At 42.0% G+C, this 19,353-nt stretch overlaps 3 protein-coding genes across 3 annotated transcripts; 1 reads left to right on the top strand and 2 right to left on the bottom strand.

Moving 5' to 3' along the window:
* The first annotated feature begins 10,731 nt into the window (after window positions 1–10,731).
* On the top strand, window positions 10,732–11,878 carry LOC111071370 (INO80 complex subunit B). Its single transcript, XM_022362669.2, has 2 exons — window positions 10,732–10,839; window positions 10,902–11,878. The coding sequence occupies exons 1-2, from the start codon at window positions 10,824–10,826 to the stop codon at window positions 11,828–11,830; spliced, it is 945 nt and encodes a 314-aa protein (XP_022218361.2). The 5' UTR covers window positions 10,732–10,823; the 3' UTR covers window positions 11,831–11,878.
* Window positions 11,839–12,514, bottom strand: LOC111071371 (intraflagellar transport protein 20 homolog). Its single transcript, XM_022362670.2, has one exon. The coding sequence runs from the start codon at window positions 12,240–12,242 to the stop codon at window positions 11,850–11,852; it is 393 nt and encodes a 130-aa protein (XP_022218362.1). The 5' UTR covers window positions 12,243–12,514; the 3' UTR covers window positions 11,839–11,849.
* Window positions 12,515–16,171: 3,657 nt separating this feature from the next.
* Window positions 16,172–16,801, bottom strand: LOC111071350 (BTB/POZ domain-containing adapter for CUL3-mediated RhoA degradation protein 3). The gene is made up of 3 exons (XM_022362636.2): window positions 16,547–16,801; window positions 16,332–16,484; window positions 16,172–16,263 (listed from the first exon to the last, which is right to left on the bottom strand). Coding segments are annotated over exons 1-3 (324 nt in total). The 5' UTR covers window positions 16,716–16,801; the 3' UTR covers window positions 16,172–16,261.
* Window positions 16,802–19,353: the final 2,552 nt, after the last annotated feature.

The raw sequence follows: 19,353 nt of genomic DNA, 5'->3' as shown, positions 1-19,353 counted from the left end.
AAAATGTACTTGGAATTCATGGAAGAGTACCTCTCCTTAGGTCATATGTCGCCGACTGACAATACTGTTCCTTCTGCTCCACACTACGTAATTCCACATCAGTGTGTCCATCGGCCCCAAAGTACGTCCACCAAGCTTCGCGTCGTGTTCGTTGCGTCTTCGAAGACGTCCTCTCAGGTGGCCTTGAATGACATTCTGGTGGTCGGACCGACTATTCAAGGGGAGTTATACTCAACGTTGCTCCGCTTCCGTCTGCACAGGTTCGCCCTGACTGCCGATGTAAAAAAGATGTATCGCCAAGTGATGGTGAATGAAGCGGATGGGCAGTTTCAGTTGATAGTATGGAGAAGAGACCCATCTGAGTCCTTGAGGTTATACAAGCTTAACACCGTGACGTATGGGACTGGACCAGCCCCCTTTTTGGCTATCCGGTGTTTAAAAAGGTTGCGTGAGTCTGTGAAACTATCATTCCCTAAAGCTGCTGACGTTATTGGGTCCGACTTTTACGTTGAAGACATGTTGACTGGTGCTGCATGCGTAGAGGAGCTAAGGGCAATTAAGTCCGAAGTATCTCAGGTTCTTCAGACCGCAGGGTTTGAGTTAGCGAAGTGGTTTTCGAACTCACCTGAAATCACCGCATCTGAGAGAACAGCAAAACCCATAACGATCTCGGATTCAGAATCGACTAAGGCGTTAGGAATCTCATGGTTGCCTAAGGAAGATGCCTTTCAGTTTAAAATTGACAATGAAGTCATGGGTCTCCGAGCGACAAAACGGAACATACTGTCGGTGACATCGAAGCTGTTCGACCCCCTTGGATTGTTAAGTCCTATCGTCATAAAGGGCAAGATCCTATTGCAGGAACTTTGGCTTAACAAACTAGATTGGGATGAGTCGATTCCGATGCATTTGGAAACAGCATGGAATATGTTGAAAAATACACTGTCTCAATTGGAAGAGATATCCATACCTCGGTTTGTGTATTCCGATCCGATGTCACCGATCCAGATACATGCCTTCGCTGACGCCTCCATGAGAGCTTATGGAGCGTGCGTCTATGTCCGTAGCAGAACTGCAGAAGGTTTAAAAATATCATTGTTGACTTCAAAGTCCAAAGTAGCGCCGCTCAAGACCAAAACGCTCCCACGGCTTGAGTTATGTGCCGCTCACCTTCTCGCGGATCTCTGGAATCAAGCCCCTATTAAAGGTCCTTATCGAACGAGCTGTTTATTGGTCAGATTCTGAAGTAACTCTTCACTGGATTCGGTCGCATCAATCTTCGTTGTCGACGTTCGTTTCGAATAGGGTGGCTGAGATTCAGGAGTGGTCAGATGAAGCTACGTGGCGGCATGTCCCTACAAAACAAAACCCAGCAGATATTGTGTCAAGAGGTTGTGACGTCAAGGAAATCGTCCAGTCAATCTGGTTTGAAGGACCCGCATTTCTAAAGGATGAAGAAGAAAACTGGCCTAAAAACCCTTATTTCGAGCTATCAGAAGATGTTGAGCTGGAGAAGAGGAAGAACGCGGACGGGCTGACCGCTGCCGTGGAAGTTTCGGATGTAGTAGATGTCATCGAGGGATTCTCGTCACACCTCAAGCTGCTTAGAGTGTTTTGTTATATGTTCCGCTTTATAAGAAAATGTAAGAACCCGAGCCTGACGTTTGAAAAAACGGTTTCACCGACCGAGTATGATGAACCCCTTCGCAAAATTGTTGAAATCACCCAACATCACGAGTATCGTGAAGAAATCGACAAAGTTCGGAAAGGATCTAGAGTTGGTCCTAGTCTTCAGCGGTTGAACCCATTCATCCATGAAGACACTGGTACTTGGTGTACTTTTTCGTTGTTGAGATTAGGGGGGCGACTAGCTAAAGCTCCTATATCATACGATGCCAAGTTTCCGTTTGCATTTGACAAAGCGCTCGCAGTTCGTGCGGAGCTATGTTCGTCATCTGCACCAAACCAATTTTCATGTCGGCCCACGAGCACTTGTGAGTATCCTTCGACAGAGTGTTTGGCTCGTAAACGCTCAGGAGGTCTGTAGTCAGATAGTTCGATCGTGTATCCGCTGCTTCAAATGCAAGCCTCGACTGCTGACGCAACTTATGGGAACTTTACCCGCAGACCGGCTCCGTGCTCTCCGCCCATTTTCAATTTAAGGCGTTGATTTTTGTGGACCCGTCTCGACGACATTGAAAATTCGAGGAAGGCCCCCATACAAGTCCTATATCGCGCTTTTTGTTTGTTTTGCGTCCAAAGCAGTTCATTTAGAACTTTAATCAGACCTGCCCCATTTTTGGCTATTCGGTGTTTGAAAAGGTTGAGTGAGTCTGCAAAGTTCTCATTCCCAAAGGCTGCTAAAGTTATCGGTCCGACTTTTATGTCGATGATATGTTGACTGGTGCTGGTTGCGTGGAGGAGTTAAAGACAATTAAGTCTGACGTGGCACAGGTTCTTCAAACCGCAGGGTTTGAGCTAACAAAGTGATTCTCGAACTCACCTGAGGTCACAGCATCCGAGAGCACAGTTAAACCAATAACGATTTCGGAATCCGAGTCAACCAAGGCGTTAGGAATATCGTGGCTACCGCACGAAAACGTCTTTCGGTTTCAAATTGACAGTTCTGTCATGGGTCTCCGAGCCACAAAACGGAACATATTATCGGTGACATCAAAGCTGTTTGAACCCCTTGGTTTGTTAAGCCCCTTGGTAATCAAGGGAAAGATCCTAAAGCAGGACCTGTGGCTTAACAAACTAGATTGGGATGAGTCAATTCCAATGAATCTGGAAACAGCTTGGAACTTTCTAAAAGAATCCTTGGGTGAGCTGGAGAAGATTGCCATACCTCGCTTTGTGCATACTGATCCCATTCACCGATTCAAGTAAATGCCTTTGCCGACGCCTCCATGAGAGCTTATGGAGCATGCGTCTGTATCCGTAGTAAGACTGCAGAAGGTTTCAAGGTCTCGTTGTTGACTACAAAGTCGAAAGTACCGCCGCTCAAGACGTGTGTTCGTTTACGAGTTCCGCTTCATCCGAAAATGCAAAGACAAAAATCTTAAATTTGAAGTCACTCCGTCCCCAGTAGAGTACGATGAGGCTTTTCACAAAATTGTCGAGCTACTCCAGAAAAACGAGTATCAGGAAGATATCGAAAGGGTTCGTAAAGGCACCAGGTTAGGCCCCAGTCTTTAGCGGTCCCTTTATCAATGAAGAAATGGGGACTTGGTGCTCTTTTTCGTTGTTGCGAGTTGGGGGCGAATAGTTAACGCTCCTATGTCATACAATGCCAAGTTTCCGCTGCTGTTGACAAAACGCTCGCAGTTTGTGCAGACCTATGTTCGCTATCTGCATCAAACGAATTTTCATGCCGGCCCACGAGCACTTATGAGCATCCTTAGGCAGCGTGTTTGGATACTAAACGCTCAGGAGGTCTGCAGGGCAATGGTCAGGTCGTGAATTCGCTGCTTTAAATGCAAGCCTCGACTCCAGACTCCAAATGATGGGAAATCTACCCGCAGACCGGCTCGCAGTATGTGGCGTTGATTTTTGTGGCCCAGTCTATACGACACTAAAAACTCGTGGAAGGCCCCCTTATAAGTCCTACATAGCGTTATTTGTCTGTTTTGCGTCCAAGGCGGTTCATTTAGAAATTGTCTCCGATCTAACGACTAACTCCTTCATATTGACTTTTCAAAGGTTCGTTGGTCGTCGAGGATGTCCGCTCCGCGTGAACTGCGACAACGCGACAAATTTCGTCGGAGCAAGTCTCCACTTCAACGAGCTGAGGAGGACGCTAGAGACGGAAGCAGACGCAATTCGAGAGTTCGCAGCGAGAAGCGGCTGCGAGTTAGCCTTCCTGCCACCTCGAGCTCCGCACATGGGCGGACTGTGGGAGGCAGGAGTGAAGTCGGCCAAAAACCTCCTGCTGAGGTCGGCCGGAAGCGCGCTCTTCACCGCCGAGGAGCTGGAGAGCGTGATGGTGGGCATCGAGGCGGTGCTCAACTCGTGCCCTCAACGGAGACGCCCTGACTCCCGGGCGCCTGCTGACAGGCGGGCCGCTCATCGCACCCCCAGCACCCCGGACCCCGGACCAGGAGGGTCTGAGTTGCTTAAGGCGATGGCGGCATGTCTCGTCAGCCAGGCGAATGTTCTGGCAGCGATGGTCCCGGGAGTATGTGCTGGGCTTGCAAATAAGATGCAAGTGGCACCAGCAGCAGTCCAAAGTCGAGATTGAAGGCGATTGTCGTCAATCGTCATTGTCGCAGAGGACAACCTTCCGCCCCAACAGTGGCTCCTCGGAAGGGTCGTCGCAACACACGCCGGGCAGGACGGAAAGGTCAGGGTGGTCGACCTCAGGACGAGCAGCGGAGCGGTCTACAGGAGGCCATTACATAAGTTGGCGCTTCTGCCGATGGGTTGAAGTCCCACAGGCCTTCAACGGGGCCGGTGTCGCGTCACGACGCTAATTTTATATTTTGGTGAAATTTGAAGTCTAGTGTGAGATAGTAAGGAGCGCAATAAAGCTCTCTCTCGCTTTTGGCGAATTCGCCCCGCTTCGCCGCCCTAGATAAGTTAGGCTTAAGAATATTTTATAACGAAAAGGAAAACAAGTCGAAATTTAATATTGAAATCGAGCGCACGTCGCTTTTTTGAGTCTTCCGTCTTTCGTTAAGATATACAGAATTGGCAGCCACCAAACTTGGTTGTTTGTTGTTAAATTTTAATTTAGAAAAAATATTCTAAAATTTCAGGGGCTTCGAAGCATTTTTGCCGTCTCTTTGACGCCAAATTTCTGTGGCATTGTTTTTGTAAAAATTTACCGGATCGCTGAACGCGAGCGACGACCGTCTGAGACGACTTGCTGGCGCCTCCCGAAAAACATTTTGGAAAGAGCCGCGGGAGCTGAAAGAGCCACGGCGTGCCCATCTCTGATGTAGATTATAGCTGTACCATTCATATTCTACATCTCCTCCGCTAGGGGTTGTTCGCGCACTGAACGCGGCAGAGTGTGCGAGCGAGAAAGAGAATGAGTAGCGTGTCTCTGGCAGGAGGGGGCGGAAGAACCAACAGAAAATGAATTTCTTCTTTCTGGCTATATTTATGATCCGATATCGCTCAGATTCGGCAATCTGGTAGATATGGGCATTCTCTACGATATTGCGTTTTTAGATTTTCGTCAACCGTCAACGACTACAGACGTATTTTTGTATCGCTCCGCGGTGAAAATCAATTAAATCAATTAATCGCAATTAATTATAAATTAATTCGCGAAAAAGCGCTCGGGGTAGGCATGGGTACTAGTGATCGTGCTGCCCATGAATACCATCCAATCGAGTAATAAAGACTAATAGAAATAATAGAAAAGAACAAATGTCAACGTTTAAGAGCACCAGCTCGGTAAAGAGCACAAGCACTGTAACCAAAGCCATGAGCCAAGCCCGGCAACAACAACAAGACGAGCGTCGGCTCTCGCAAGCAAAAAACAACGCGTACTTCTCTATACGCTCGCCAAAGGCAGCAGTACCAACAAAAACTGCATCACTGCAAGTGAACGAGGAGAGAGCACGCTCTCTCTCCCCTGCAAAGAAAATTGAGCACACAAATTGTGAAGAACAACAATGCAGCTAAAATAACTAAAATAACCGAGAACACTGTGCCACATAAGGCACTAGCAAACAATAGATTTGAGATACTAAGTGTCCCAAATGAAGATGAGATCACCCAAACACCCAAGGCCAAAAAATTAAGACCGCCACCTATTTATGTTCGACAGGCAAATTGTGCTGAACTGGTCAAAAAAATAACTGATACAATTGGCGCAAACACATTCTATGTCACGTACATAAAAAGGGGTAATATAAATGAAACAAAAATACAAGTCAATGACGAACAAAACTATCGATCAGTTGCGAAATACCTCGAAAATGAAAAAATGAATTACTACACCTACCAACTTAAAAGTAGCAAAGGATTACAAGTGGTTATCACAGGAATCGAACCAACAGTCCCAATCAATGAGATAATAGATGGACTTAACGATAAGGGCTTGAAGTTCACCCAATATACAAGCTTCAATACCTACTGCACAGTAGGATCACCGTTGAGGAACCACACAAACGAAATGGACCGGTCCAATGCACAAATTGCCAGGAATATGGACACACGAAAACCTATTGCACTCTACGGGCAGTCTGCGTTGCCTGTGGTGATGTTCATCTCACTGAGGCCTGCCCCGTAAATAAGGAGGACCCATCTGCCAAAAAATGTAGCAACTGTGGGGGAAACCATACTGCCAACTATAGAGGTTGTCCTGTCTATAAAGAATTGAAAAATCGCCTAAACCAACAAATAACTGCAGCTCTAAACCCGGTCGTCCGACAAAACTTAACATATATACCATCAACTACGACTCCAGGAGTTTCTTTTGCTCAGGCGTTAAGTTACAACAACGGGTCGTACGCCTCAGTCTCTAAGCCGACACTTCAACCAACCACAGCTGGAATAATGCAGAATCAGGCATCAAATCAGATCCCAGAAATCTCTGCCCAACATACCCCTGCTAATCCATCCCAATTGCCTAGTGGAATTGAGTCAATGCTGGTAACTATAACAAATACAATGGTAGCAATACAACAAACGATGCAGGAGCTTATGCGCAACCAAAATCTCCTCCTGGAGCTCCTAATCAAACAGAAATCTGTTTAAATGTCCTGTCTAAATATATGTTTCTGGGTTGCAAATGGCATTTCTCAGCACAAATGCGAGCTCTTACAGTTCCTCGCTCAACACGACATTGACGCCATGCTCATATCAGAGACTCACCTAACAAATAAAAACTATTTTCACCTCGATGGCTATAACTTCTATGCGACAAATCATCCCGATGGTAAGGCACATGGAGGTACTGGCGTTCTGATCAAGAATCGCATTAGGCATTCCCCATTGCCTTCATTTTCTACACCTTATCTACAGGCAACAGCAATTCATAGTGAAATTCAGAGCGGCTACCTAAACCTAGCCGCAGTATACTGCCTACCACGCTTCTGCATTTCCGAAACAGAATTTGTAACATTCTTCGACCCACTAGGTGGCCGATTTATAGCAGCTGGTGACTACAATGCCAAGCACACCCATTGGGGATCTAGACTTACCAACCCGAAAGGAAGACAACTATAATATAACTCTATAATAACGCCACGAAAAAAGCTAGACTTTATCTCTCCGGGCAAGCCCACACATTGGCCCACGGATCCAAACAAGCAACCCGACTTGATTGATTTTGCAGTTACACGAAGGGTGCTGCAAGCTCAGATTAATGTAGATCACTTAACAGATCTATCATCGGATCACTCGCCCATTCTACTTCACATTTACGAACATCCACAGCTTTCGGAACGCCCACACTTTCTAACTTCTAGCAAAATAGATTGGCTCAAATACAGGAAGTACATAAGCTCTCATATTGATAGCTGCCCAAACATTAATTGTAAAGATGACATTGATAGGTCAGTCGAAGCATTGGTTTCCTCAATGTCACTGGCGGCAAAACACTCAACACCAATATTATTATCAAATAAACATTCCAACAGCAGTCGTATTTCTAGGCACAGTGAAGTGCTGCTACGCGATAAAAGAAGGCTTCGCCGAGAGTGGCAAGCACACAGTTCACCTGCATCGAAAGAGCTGCTAAAAATAGCCAACCACCTACTACGCATAGCCCTAGAAGATGAAAAAAACCGAGCTCAAATATCCTATATGGAGCAACTCTCCCCAACTAGCAAACGATTCCCACTGTGGAAAGCAAAATCAGGCATATGCCCACCAATCGAGAGAGAATCACCTGCCAAACCGCTTGCCGTCCATCTAAAAAACGTCTTCAAACCACACCCAGAAACAAATAGCTTTGTGCTCCCACCAACCAACCATCCCGAAGCTACTCCGCCTATCATATTCCAATCAGGAGAAGTCACAAGGGTCATTAAAGACCAAATCTCAAAGCAAAAGAAAGCTCCGGGCCACGATTTCATCTCCCCTAAAATGATCATAGAATTGCCGAGCTGTGCAGTGTATTTCCTTACTGTGATATTCATCAGCATGACGAAATGGGGCTATTATCCCCAAGAATGGGGGAAATCAGTCATCACAATGATCCATAAAGCCGGAAAAGACAAGTCCAAGCCATCATCACATAGACCTATCAGCCTACTGCCTTGCCTATCAAAGATATTTGAAATGCTGCTCCTGAATCGTATCAAACAACACCTACACATCAACGCGTTGATGCAACGGTGCCATCCCGACTCACCAATTTGGATTTCGCGAAAAACACGGAACCATTGAACAAGTAAACCGTATAACCTCTGAGATACGAAATGCATTTGAAAGACGGGTGTATTGCTCCGCTGTTTTTCTGGATGTCGCACAGGCTTTCGACCGCGTTTGGTTAGATGGCTTAATCCACAAAATCAAAATATTACTTCCACAGAACATCCATGGAATAATGGAGTCATACCTACAGCAAAGAAGTTTCGCAGTACGATGCAAAGATTTCCTCTCTGAATATCATCCAATTGAAGCTGGTGTACCGCAAGGCAGCGTGCTTGGACCGACACTGTATATCATATTCACAGCAGATCTACCGACAAACAGCCTAACAACAACTTCGACATTTGCTGATGATACTGCCATATTAAGTCGCTCCAAGTGCCCAAGAAGGGCCACGGATCACTTATCATCTCATCTCGTGGCCTTAGAAAAATGGCTAGCAGACTGGCGGATACATTTAAATGAGCAAAAGTGCAAGCATGTCACCTTCACGTTAAACAGACAAACTTGCCCTCCATTATGTCTGAACAATATCAACATTCCACAAACCACCGAAGTAACATACCTTGGTGTTCATCTGGATAGAAGGCTTACTTGGCGTAAGCACATCGAAGCGAAGAGAAATCTACTTAAATTTAAAGCTAGTAATTTACATTGGCTAATAAACACCCGTTCACCACTAAAACTGGAGTACAAAGTACTTTTGTACAATGCAGTTCTCAAACCCATCTGGACATACGGCTCCGAGCTATGGGGAAATGCTTGCGTTAGTAATTTAGAAATAATCCAGAGAGCTCAATCGAAGATACTAAGAACTATCACTGGGGCACCATGGTACATACGGAATGAAAATATCCATAAAGACTTAAATGTAGGATCAGTTAAAGATGAAATTGCCAAAGTGAAAGCAAAGTACCAGGCCAAGCTTCAAGCCCATCCTAATAGACTTGCGCAGTCTTTAACTTGGCACACTAGCCATACACGACTCCGGCGAAGAGACCTTCCCACCCAGCAATAATACTTAGCTAGGGACGTACTCTAAGTAATTAAGTGTAAATAATTAAATAAATATATTAGGCTAAGATTTGTATACTTATCGTAAGTCTCTAATAGGGAAGATTCGATAAATAAAATCCCGTAATAATAAAAAAAAAAAAATTTCGTCCTTTGTGTGAAATTTTGAAATACACTTGTAGCAGTGTGATATCACATGAGTTTGGAAACCAAATTTGGTTACCCTAGCTCTTATAGTCTCTGAGATATAGGCGCTCATCAAGACAGACATGGCTATATCGAAACGGCTATTGATGCTGATCAAGAATATTTATACATTATGGAGTCGGAAACGTTTCCTTCTCTGCGTTACACACATCCCTTAACTTAACCCCTTAACTCTTTTTTGAGTACGGGTATAAGAACCAATTGTTTTAATATGCTAAAATCAATAAAACTGCAACATAAACCCTATTCGAATTGAATCTTGAAAGGTGTCAGCCCTAGCCTTAGTTCGAATTTGGTTTGTGAAAATGCTAAGAAATATGAAATCCCTTGGAATTCTGTGGCATGGCGAAATTTTTAAGCGGAAGTCCTCTGCGCGGATTGCCTTTTCACTAGTGATTTCTGTGGCACCCCTAATTATTTATTATTTGTATTAATTTTTATGAATATAAAACAAACATTTTGATTGTAACTCCTCTGGCACAGCAAGAGCTGCCAATCCCAAGGATTATAAATTAATTATACTTTTTTTGTATGTATATAAAGTTACTTTTGTCCATTTCCAATTATGATCTTCAAAACATGTTATCTATATTCGAGTCCCGTCAGTCGCACGGGCAGCCTCGCCAACTGGTGCTGTTCATAGCTCGACTCATTCCATTGCCAATACAATAATGCGGGATTCAGGGAAGACCTGGGGAAGAGTGATTCCAGCCAGAAAGGTTCGTTTAATTTTAATTTGTTTAATTTTAATTTAATTTGTTTACTTTAACCAAATTTGTAAGCAAAAAAAAACAGCTGACTAAGCAGTGTAACCAGACCAGATATGCTGACCTGTTTACTTTCGGCCGCTAGAAAAATATATAGCACTTTTTGCTAGCAAACATTTTTTTCGAAACTGTGTATTTACTAGCCTTTAGGAGGAGACACAATGATAAATGGTTGTTCTTGTTTTTATGTTATGTTATGATACAAACTATAATTCTTCCGCTGATCTGCTAACATACATACATATATGTATGTCGCTTGTACTACCTCGTTTTTATTGCTGGTCTCGCAAACCTACCAGTTAGATGGTAGATAGCCCATATAACAGGCAATATAGTTCAGTGTCTCAACCTTTACGGGAATGCCCTTACTCGAACGTAAAAAGTAACAACTTGAATATATTTATTTCTACATGGTGGCAGGAAAAAAAAATCGTTTCATACCATCCTCAATTTGTCTAAAAGCTGATGGGATTTTGTTGCAAGTAAATTAATTATCTCAAAAGTATGGGGAAAATTGAAGGTAATAGTAATTGTTTTATGTTTCAACATGTAAATATTATTATTAACTTTAAATACTTTAAGATCGACGCTCAAAACGGTCAAAACGTCAGAAGCCAGCAAGATTTGCTTCTCCCACAGAGTCATCTTTGGAAAGTCTTGCACTCAACATCGAGCCAACGCCAGCCCCGTGTCAAGAGATTCCAAAATCTTTGGCGCTGGTGGAACATTCTGTAAATAGAGAGGCCCAGACTCGCAATGTGAATATCCTTGAATTTGTAAACATCCGCACAAGACCTGCGTGCACAAAAAAATCAGCTCAGGCCTCCACATCGCCCAACAATGCAATGAAAAAGATAAAACGGCGACGAAACAGCGATACTTCTAGCGATGAAGAACGGTGGCTTAATGCCATTGAAACTGGAAAGCTAGACGATGTCGACGAAGAGTTAAAAAAGATTAAAGACCCCAAATTAATGACGGCTCGTCAACGAGCTATGTATGAACGGACACAAGATGCTGATAGTAATATGATTGGATTTGTCGAAGAACTAATTGCACTACCCAGTGGATATAAGGAAAAGGAAAAACCTCAAACCGCGGAAGAAATCCAAAAAGCAGCTCTAAAGTCGCAAAAACGTAAGCAGCAGGCGGACGAGCGGCGAGAAAAAGATAAACAAAAAACCATGGATCGCTTGCTAAAAAAACAGGAGAGCAGTAAACACCGCTCTGGCGTTCGCAACAAACAAGCACAAAAGCCTTCATACCCACAACTTACATATATTAATACTATTGAAGGTGCCTACATCTTGGTACCTCCAGGTCATCAGTTTCCCATGGAAGCGAAAGTTTCGCGCCCTCCGCCACCACCTCAGTTTTGTTGCATTAGTGACTGCGTAAATCGTAAGACATATTCCTGCTCCAAAACTAATGTTCCTCTATGTAGTCTAGTTTGCTACCGTAAGCATCGAACAGCTGAAAATTTACAAAAAAATGCAAAACGTATAGTTTAAATGTTTTTATACACTTTTTTTATTGATTCAATAAAAAGTTATTTATGATTTCTTGCTGCTCCGTTTCTGTACGTTGCAAGTACTGGTACTCGCTCTTCAAACGCTCTAGATTGACTGTCTGTTCCAAAATCTTGCTCTGACATACTTGCTGCTCAGCTTGCCGCTGTTGCGACATTGTTTTAAGTTGGTTTTGCGTCCCAATCGCTCGCAGCTTTTCCACTTCGACATCTTTAGCAAATGTATTTGATATTTTATAGAAGTCATGGACCAGTCTCTTAAAATTTAGAAGGTTTCTTGAATATTCCAGGCACTCGTGTCTCAGCTCTATTTTTTGAGTGGCAATGCTGGGATCCTGAACTCGCAGTCTGTAGATATCGTCTATGAACAATCCAAATTTTTTCAATTCCTCCATTTTGACTTTAATAACTAATATCTTTTTACAAAAACAATCGATTTTAACTTGGGTATACCGTCACATCAAGCATTCTCGCATATAAACATTTTCTGTTATGTCAAGACTTCGTTGTCATAGACAACGAATTCGTTTGGCTAAGCGCCGGCCCATGGCAGCACAAAGTGCAGTTGAGTATATGGAACAGCTCTTAATACACCGTCACTCTTATGCTTATGCTCTTGCTAGTGCTTTTCTCTTTCTCGGCGTTCGTCAGCCGCTGTGAGGGAGGCTCGTCGCTATCGCTCCGCCATTAAAATTAATCGTAAATTAATTCGCGAAAAAGCGCTCGGGGTATGCATGGGTACTAGTACTCGTGCTGCCCATGAATATCATCCATTCGTGTAATAATGAATAATAGAAAAATTGTCAACGCTTGAGAGCACTAGCTCGGTAAAGAGCACAAGCACTGTAACCAAGTGAAAGAGGAGAGAGCACGCTCTCTCTCCCCTGCATTGCAAAGTGGGTCATGGAGTGCTCAGTGACCATCCCCCGACTCGTACTGCTTAACCAACGATTCGCTAATATCAACAACAAACTGTGTCTTCGAGCACAACAACGACAACATCCACTGCAATTGCTCAGCGCCCGATACTGTCGACCCACTGCGACAAGCCCCACCAATAAGTTCGAAAAACGCTAACGGAGCGTTAATTCAGACTGCGCTCGATCGCTTTGTGGAAATCAAAAGAAAATTGAGCGCACAAACTGCGAAGAATAATTTGTCTGGACGTTGATATGTAATGGCTGCAACATCAAGTGGCCCCATGCTAGACCAAACCGAGCCTATTACGCGCGGAACCCAGGCAAAAACGCAACAACTCCTCCCGCCCAACCGACCGAGGGGCGCTGCCGAATGTCTCGCGACGCGTGTTACCGAACCGATTGCGAGCATGCAGGAAAGATAGGTGTTAGACTAAAATTCGAGGAAAATTAGAGCTTAACATGCAAAGATAGCTAAGAAGCTAAGATTTAAGAAGAGGAAGGGAATTAGTGGTGGATATTATATGGTAGAGGGAATTGAAGTCCGAGCATAGGGCCGGGCACTTAAGGCACTTATAGGACCCTAAATGGTTCGTGCAAGGAATAATTTGATCTACAAAGTTTCTAGTAGATCTAATAAGAATCGTAAAGTTTAAGCGGCTCAACAAGTCAGGGCTATCTACGCCCAAAATCACACCAAGCATTTTTCTACGACTAACTAAGGTTGGAAGGTTTATTAAAAGCAATCCACGAGGGTGGCAGTCTCACACCGGCTTCCCAGTTAAGGCCACGCAGAGCAAAAAGTAAAAAGTTTTTCTAGACTGATTCTATACGGTCGTGGTGTACTTTGTACTGGTCGCACCATACATAAGAGCCTTACTCTAAAATCGGACGAACAAGCGAGATATAGAGAGTCTTCGTTATATATATATATAAACCCAAGCACGCCCATGGCCTTGTTTACTATGGTAGAAATGTGTTCAGAAAACTAAATCTTGGGGTGTTAAACTAGACACTAGACCAAGATCATCAACCTTTAAAGATCAAAAGGTAAACTCTAATAAATTTTCGGTTGTTGATCGTCCTCTTATAAATCCGTACTGAGATGGAGATATTAGTGAATTGCAGAGATGTTGCAAGTGCGTAGTTAAAATATTTTCAAACATTTTAGGAATAGCGATAACTTAGATATACCTCCAAAATTCTTTGCGTCAGACTTACTACCTTTCTTATAAAGAGGAATAATAAAAGATTCCTTCCAGATCAGGGGGAACCCTGAAGCATTAATGGATAGGGTGAATAGCTTAAGCAGAGCACACAGAGCGTCGGCACAGTGCCTAATTACACTGCCGGGAACTCCGTCAGGACCTGGTGAAAACACCGGCCTAACTAGTCGAAGATCATAAAGCAGTGAGCTTTCATTTAACACGGGGGTGAAAATTCCGTTCAACCTTGGTAAACTGTATGGATACGGCTGACCAGAGTAACTTTCATGAGAAAAGGTTGTTTGGAAAATTTTAATCGCTGCTCCCAGCTTAACTGGAAAGCCAGGTTGGCGCATATATTTCTCTCGCTCTGACTGCAGCCATTTCCCATAAGGCCATCTCTATTATTCCAGCTAGTCAGTTAGCAAAGTTTAAAATTTACGAAAATCTGTGGCCGGCACAATTTTAAAGATACGCAGTTCGTAGAAAATGACAATGTCTACCAGGTTGCCGAATCAGATCGGATCATAATTATAGCCAGAATGAAGAAACTAATTTGCAGTTGCTTTCCCCGCCTTCTGCAGCAAGAGAACCACTACTCCTTCTCTTCCCCGCCCGCGCTATTCCGCGCTCAGTGAGCAAGCGCCCTCTAGCGGAGAATATGTAGAATCTAAATGGTACATATAGAATCTATATGTTAGATGTATAATATACATTGTAGATGTAGCAAAAAATAATGTAAAATGTAAAATAATTTTTTTAAATTCTAAAATTCTTAAAAATCATAGGCTCAAAAATGTATATACTGACTGAGTACGGGTATAAGTAGAGTCGGGTCCCCAGAAGCGACTCACACGTTCCATCTAGTTTTATTTCCGATTTTGAGTTTGGTTTAAATAAAAATAATTTGTAAAAAAATTACATTGGCAATGGTGTCACATCCATGTCAATGCTAGCTACCTACCATTCTCCCCAGAAAAAGCGTGGACGGAAGGCAACAATAGCCAAACTTTCCACTAAGCGCACCAAGAAAATTCCATCTAAACCATGAACTCAGCGCACCAAGGCTCTATCTGACGATGATCAGGAAATTCCAAGGAAATTGACCGCCGCAAGCTCCATTAAATGAAATGAATGTAACAAATGAATGCGTGCCAGCTACTTCACTACTGTCATCTTTATTATTTATGCCAGTAAGGCTCTTTAAATAAATAAACTTTTAGTTTGTCGTTATTTGTTGTGATTTCCTATCGTATTATATTAATTTTTAGTGGATTTCTCAGGGGTCACATAACAGGGCTTATTTTTTTTGTCTCGAAAAAAGATCGCTTCCGCAAATTCTTGATAGCATTTTTCTATACGAAGGAATATATTTAGTTATTTCACTGACAGTTACCTAACACCTCTAGCTTTAAATTGGTATACATGTTTGTGTAATATGTAATTGGTCAAAAGTTATGAGGCAAGAACAAAACGGTGTCATCAACCGGGCCCTCTCCCTTACATACATACTCGTATATCATACATGTACATACATTATTCTGTATAGAGAATCAAGGATATTTATATGTATGTATTTAAACAATAGGACAAGCGATGGGCCTTTTAATATTATGTATTTATAAACAGTTTCAGATAAGGTTAATTTTTATTTAATCTCTATAGTAATGCATGCGTCTTCCGATCACGTATTATACATACATATTTTGACGCTAGAAGTCAGAAGTAAGAGCTAAACTAGTAGGCTAGGCAAAGCAATCAAAACTAAGATAAATGAAAACCTATGCATGTCATGTAGGGTTGTTTCGTTTGTTGGATCGCAATCGCGCTAGTCCAGTCCGCTCTTCCTCTTCGTCACTTGTATACTGATGCATGCTAGTTCCGCTGACACCCCCTACACGTACGGAAGACGTGGCCTGCATTAGGTCTTGGTCAGGAGCGTTTCGATTCTCGTATAGCAACACTTGTAGTGTTTCTTCGTAAATACGTGCCTCGGGAAATTCCACTTTAGTATGTTTTCGATCAGTTGCATACACTATAGAAGTACAACACACCTCAGCAACCTTTTTTCCGTGCCCGTAAAAGGACCAGCAACAGATTTCACTTGGTCCTATAACATCTTTGATGAACAAAATACGTTCATTGAAGCGCAAGGAGAGCTTGTCGAAAAGTTCAATATTTTTTAATAAGTTGTCATCGGATGTGCTTGTGTATGAATACTTGTTGTTTTGTCGTTGCACCACTAATATAACAGCCGGTTTCGAAGACGCGCTGATAAGAAGTTGTTCCTCTTTCTGCGAAGTTATAAGTGGAATGCGACAAATAGGTTTTGGCTCAATGTGTGCATATAATGCCCGCTCACATGACATGGCAAGCTCGGTAATGCAGTAGTACTTTGATTCTGCAAGCAATTCAGCTATTTCTTTGTTAGTTTCGGGTAATGGGACACTACCATCGCGCAAAAAGTTAAGAATGATTCCGAAGTGATTTCCACAGCGATCTATTAATATCCAACCTGCAATGCGAATTTTTCATATATTTCGAAATGATTTCAAAATAAACACATATATTAAATACCTTCTGAGTCAGTTAGCACCTCCATGCGTCCACTAAACATAGCGCTTAGCATTGTATCATTATGTTTTGTCAGTGTGCCGATCGTAGTATAATACAAGCGACCACCAACATTAAGCTTGACATACTGAGATGAATGCCCTTTTAACAACACTTTCTGATCACCGGACATGACTTCAGACTGCTTGGCATGAAGCACAAGTTGATGGCTACTTGCCACAGGTTCCAAAATCACTTTGTCTTGTAGAGCAGGACCCAGGTCGTCTTCAATACATCCAGCTATATCTTTCTGTGCAACGCCCTTTTGTTTAGAGCTTCTGCAAACGCTATCTCTTGCGTTGCTTACGCCCGCACAATCATCAAACGTTAACGGATCAATTTTGACGAATAATGTGTAAGCAGTCAAGACGAAAAGTTGAAAAAGTTTTGGTTAAAGGCAGTATTTGGTATTTGGAGAAAATTCGATGTCATCAATGTTTGAGTCATCGATAATTTTTCTCAAACATCGATGTTTTTAGTTACACTAGAATAATTAATAAATTTCATAATTTAATTATTACAGAGCTTAAAAAGATGATGTTTAGTTGTATATATGAAATAATATACATATATGGAACGGTATATACACTTCTTATTTACATACATTCACATTCAAAACTTAACCCATTAAAGTCTGCTTCTAGACGGCTTGATAACATTTTGATATGCTACCCTTATTATAATAGTTTATTGAAAAAATAATAGTACCACTACGAATACCTAAGAATAGATAAATAATTCAGCAACATAGTTATTTTCTTAGAAAAAAATGTACTATGTTTTTGCCCTAATTTTTGTTATTATATTCTCATAAAAGATATTTATCGATATCGGAATAGACGGAATGTAGTAGAAAATGCGTTAATATGCGCAGGTTTTTGCGTCTTGAGAAGGGCCTATTTATATGCTTGATGACGAAGAAATTAAGCAAATTGTGGCAAATTAGCGAAATTATGCAGGACAACGACAAAATAGAGGTTTCTGTCTGGGTTCCGCGCGTAACAGGCTTCGGCTTGGTGTCGCAAGGGCCACTTGATGGTGCAGTCATTGCATATCAACGTCCAGACAAAGAGAATTGATTTTCATATTTATTTATTATTCTCATACAGTTTTTTGTAGAGTTTGGGGAGTTCTTCTTTAAACCATGAAAACTATAGAAGTTCTTCTCCAGCAGTGTGTTAATGGCCTCAGGGGTCACAAAAATGTCGTATGAAAATAATACAATCAGTTTAAAGTATTTTATTTAAGGATTTTATGTATATTTATACCTTTTGCAGAACCATAATATTTTTGCGCCAAAATTTGATTTTTGAACTTCCAATGATGCGGCTAAGTGTAAAAAAGCATATGTATGGGAAAATTTCAGGAACATGTGCCTGAAAGCACGAAAAAGAGAGAGAGAGAGCGAGCGAAAAAGAAAGCTGAAACCCGAAGTCACCCGCTTGTTGCTTTGCACATTGGCGCGTTCACCAAAACAACAATGATGGATCTTATCCATCATGTTGTAAGTTCTGGTGAACGCGTATGATCCATAAATTACTATTTAATTTTATTACAACTTCAATTGAAAGACTGAAAATTATCGATCGGATAAAACACAGTACCATTTTTATGGCAGATTTCCCCAAAGAAGGCGGGATAGGCTGAAATATGTATATCAGGGGTGCCAAAGCAATCACTAGTAAACTGGAAATCCGCGCAAAGGATTTCCGATTAAAAATTTCCGATGTGACACAGAATTTCTTAGAATTTTTACAAACCAAATTCGAACTAAGGCTAGGGCTGACACTTTCAAGATTTAGTTCGAATAGGGTTCATTCGCAGCTTTACTAATTTTATCATATCAAAACAATTGGTTTTTAATTTTTTTCTTTTATAATATAAAATAATTGATTTTTCAAAGGTGTACTTTTATAATTTCGAAGCAAAAAAACATCCCATTTCGTGCGCGTCAAACAAAACAATGTACTTGGCGAATCTAGCAGTTGTCTGGCAAGTTTTTGTGCATGGCAGCAATCAGCTGTTAAACAAAAACAGACATCTGAATTTTATGTTAAACTTAATAAAAATCCTTTTAGCGGGACTGTTGGCCAGCGAAGAGCTACGGAGGCAACATATTAAAATAGAAACCTTGCAGCGCAGGCTTCTCAAATGCGCATCGGACTCGTTTTCGCGTTCAGACGATACGTATGTGTTTTTTGTGATTGTGTTCTCAAACTACTGCTAATTTTGTTCATTACAATTAATAGTTTTTGGTATAATGATCGCTATGCTTCTATTTGTGCTACCATTGGTCTGCACTTAGCCGAAAAGTGTCTTTTGACATATATGCAATGGAACTAATGTGTATAATGTGCTAGTTCTGTTTTGGCATTTTGAAGCGATGCCACCTGTTAGAGCTGCAATTGACTACAAATGTTTTCACAAGTAAAGGAAGTTTTACTGCAATGAGGTATTTCATTTAATGCTTAACTAAAGAAAAACAGAATGCTTTCAAAATAATTAATGTTAAATATCTTGCTCCGACATCGGCTTAAAAAAGGTGGCATTACTGTCCTAACTTCGAAAGTCCGAAACGCCCAAGGTGGCCACTCGGACGCCAGCGAATTGAGCGCGGAATCGTTAAGTGAAAATTCAGTCAGTGGATAGTGATTTACTAAAATGCTTATTTTATTAGCTTAACATGTATAATGTTAAATTACTTGGATGACAGTTAATCACCAATTGAACAACCTTTATGGGAAAGTAAGATTCTAATCGTTTTAGGTGTG

The sequence above is a fragment of the Drosophila obscura genome, unplaced genomic scaffold, assembly GCF_018151105.1.
Source record: "Drosophila obscura isolate BZ-5 IFL unplaced genomic scaffold, ASM1815110v1 contig_25, whole genome shotgun sequence".
In the NCBI taxonomy this organism is placed as follows: Eukaryota; Metazoa; Arthropoda; class Insecta; order Diptera; family Drosophilidae; genus Drosophila; species Drosophila obscura.
Note: the sequence above shows the minus strand (reverse complement) of the source record. Positions and strands in the feature narration are given on the sequence as shown.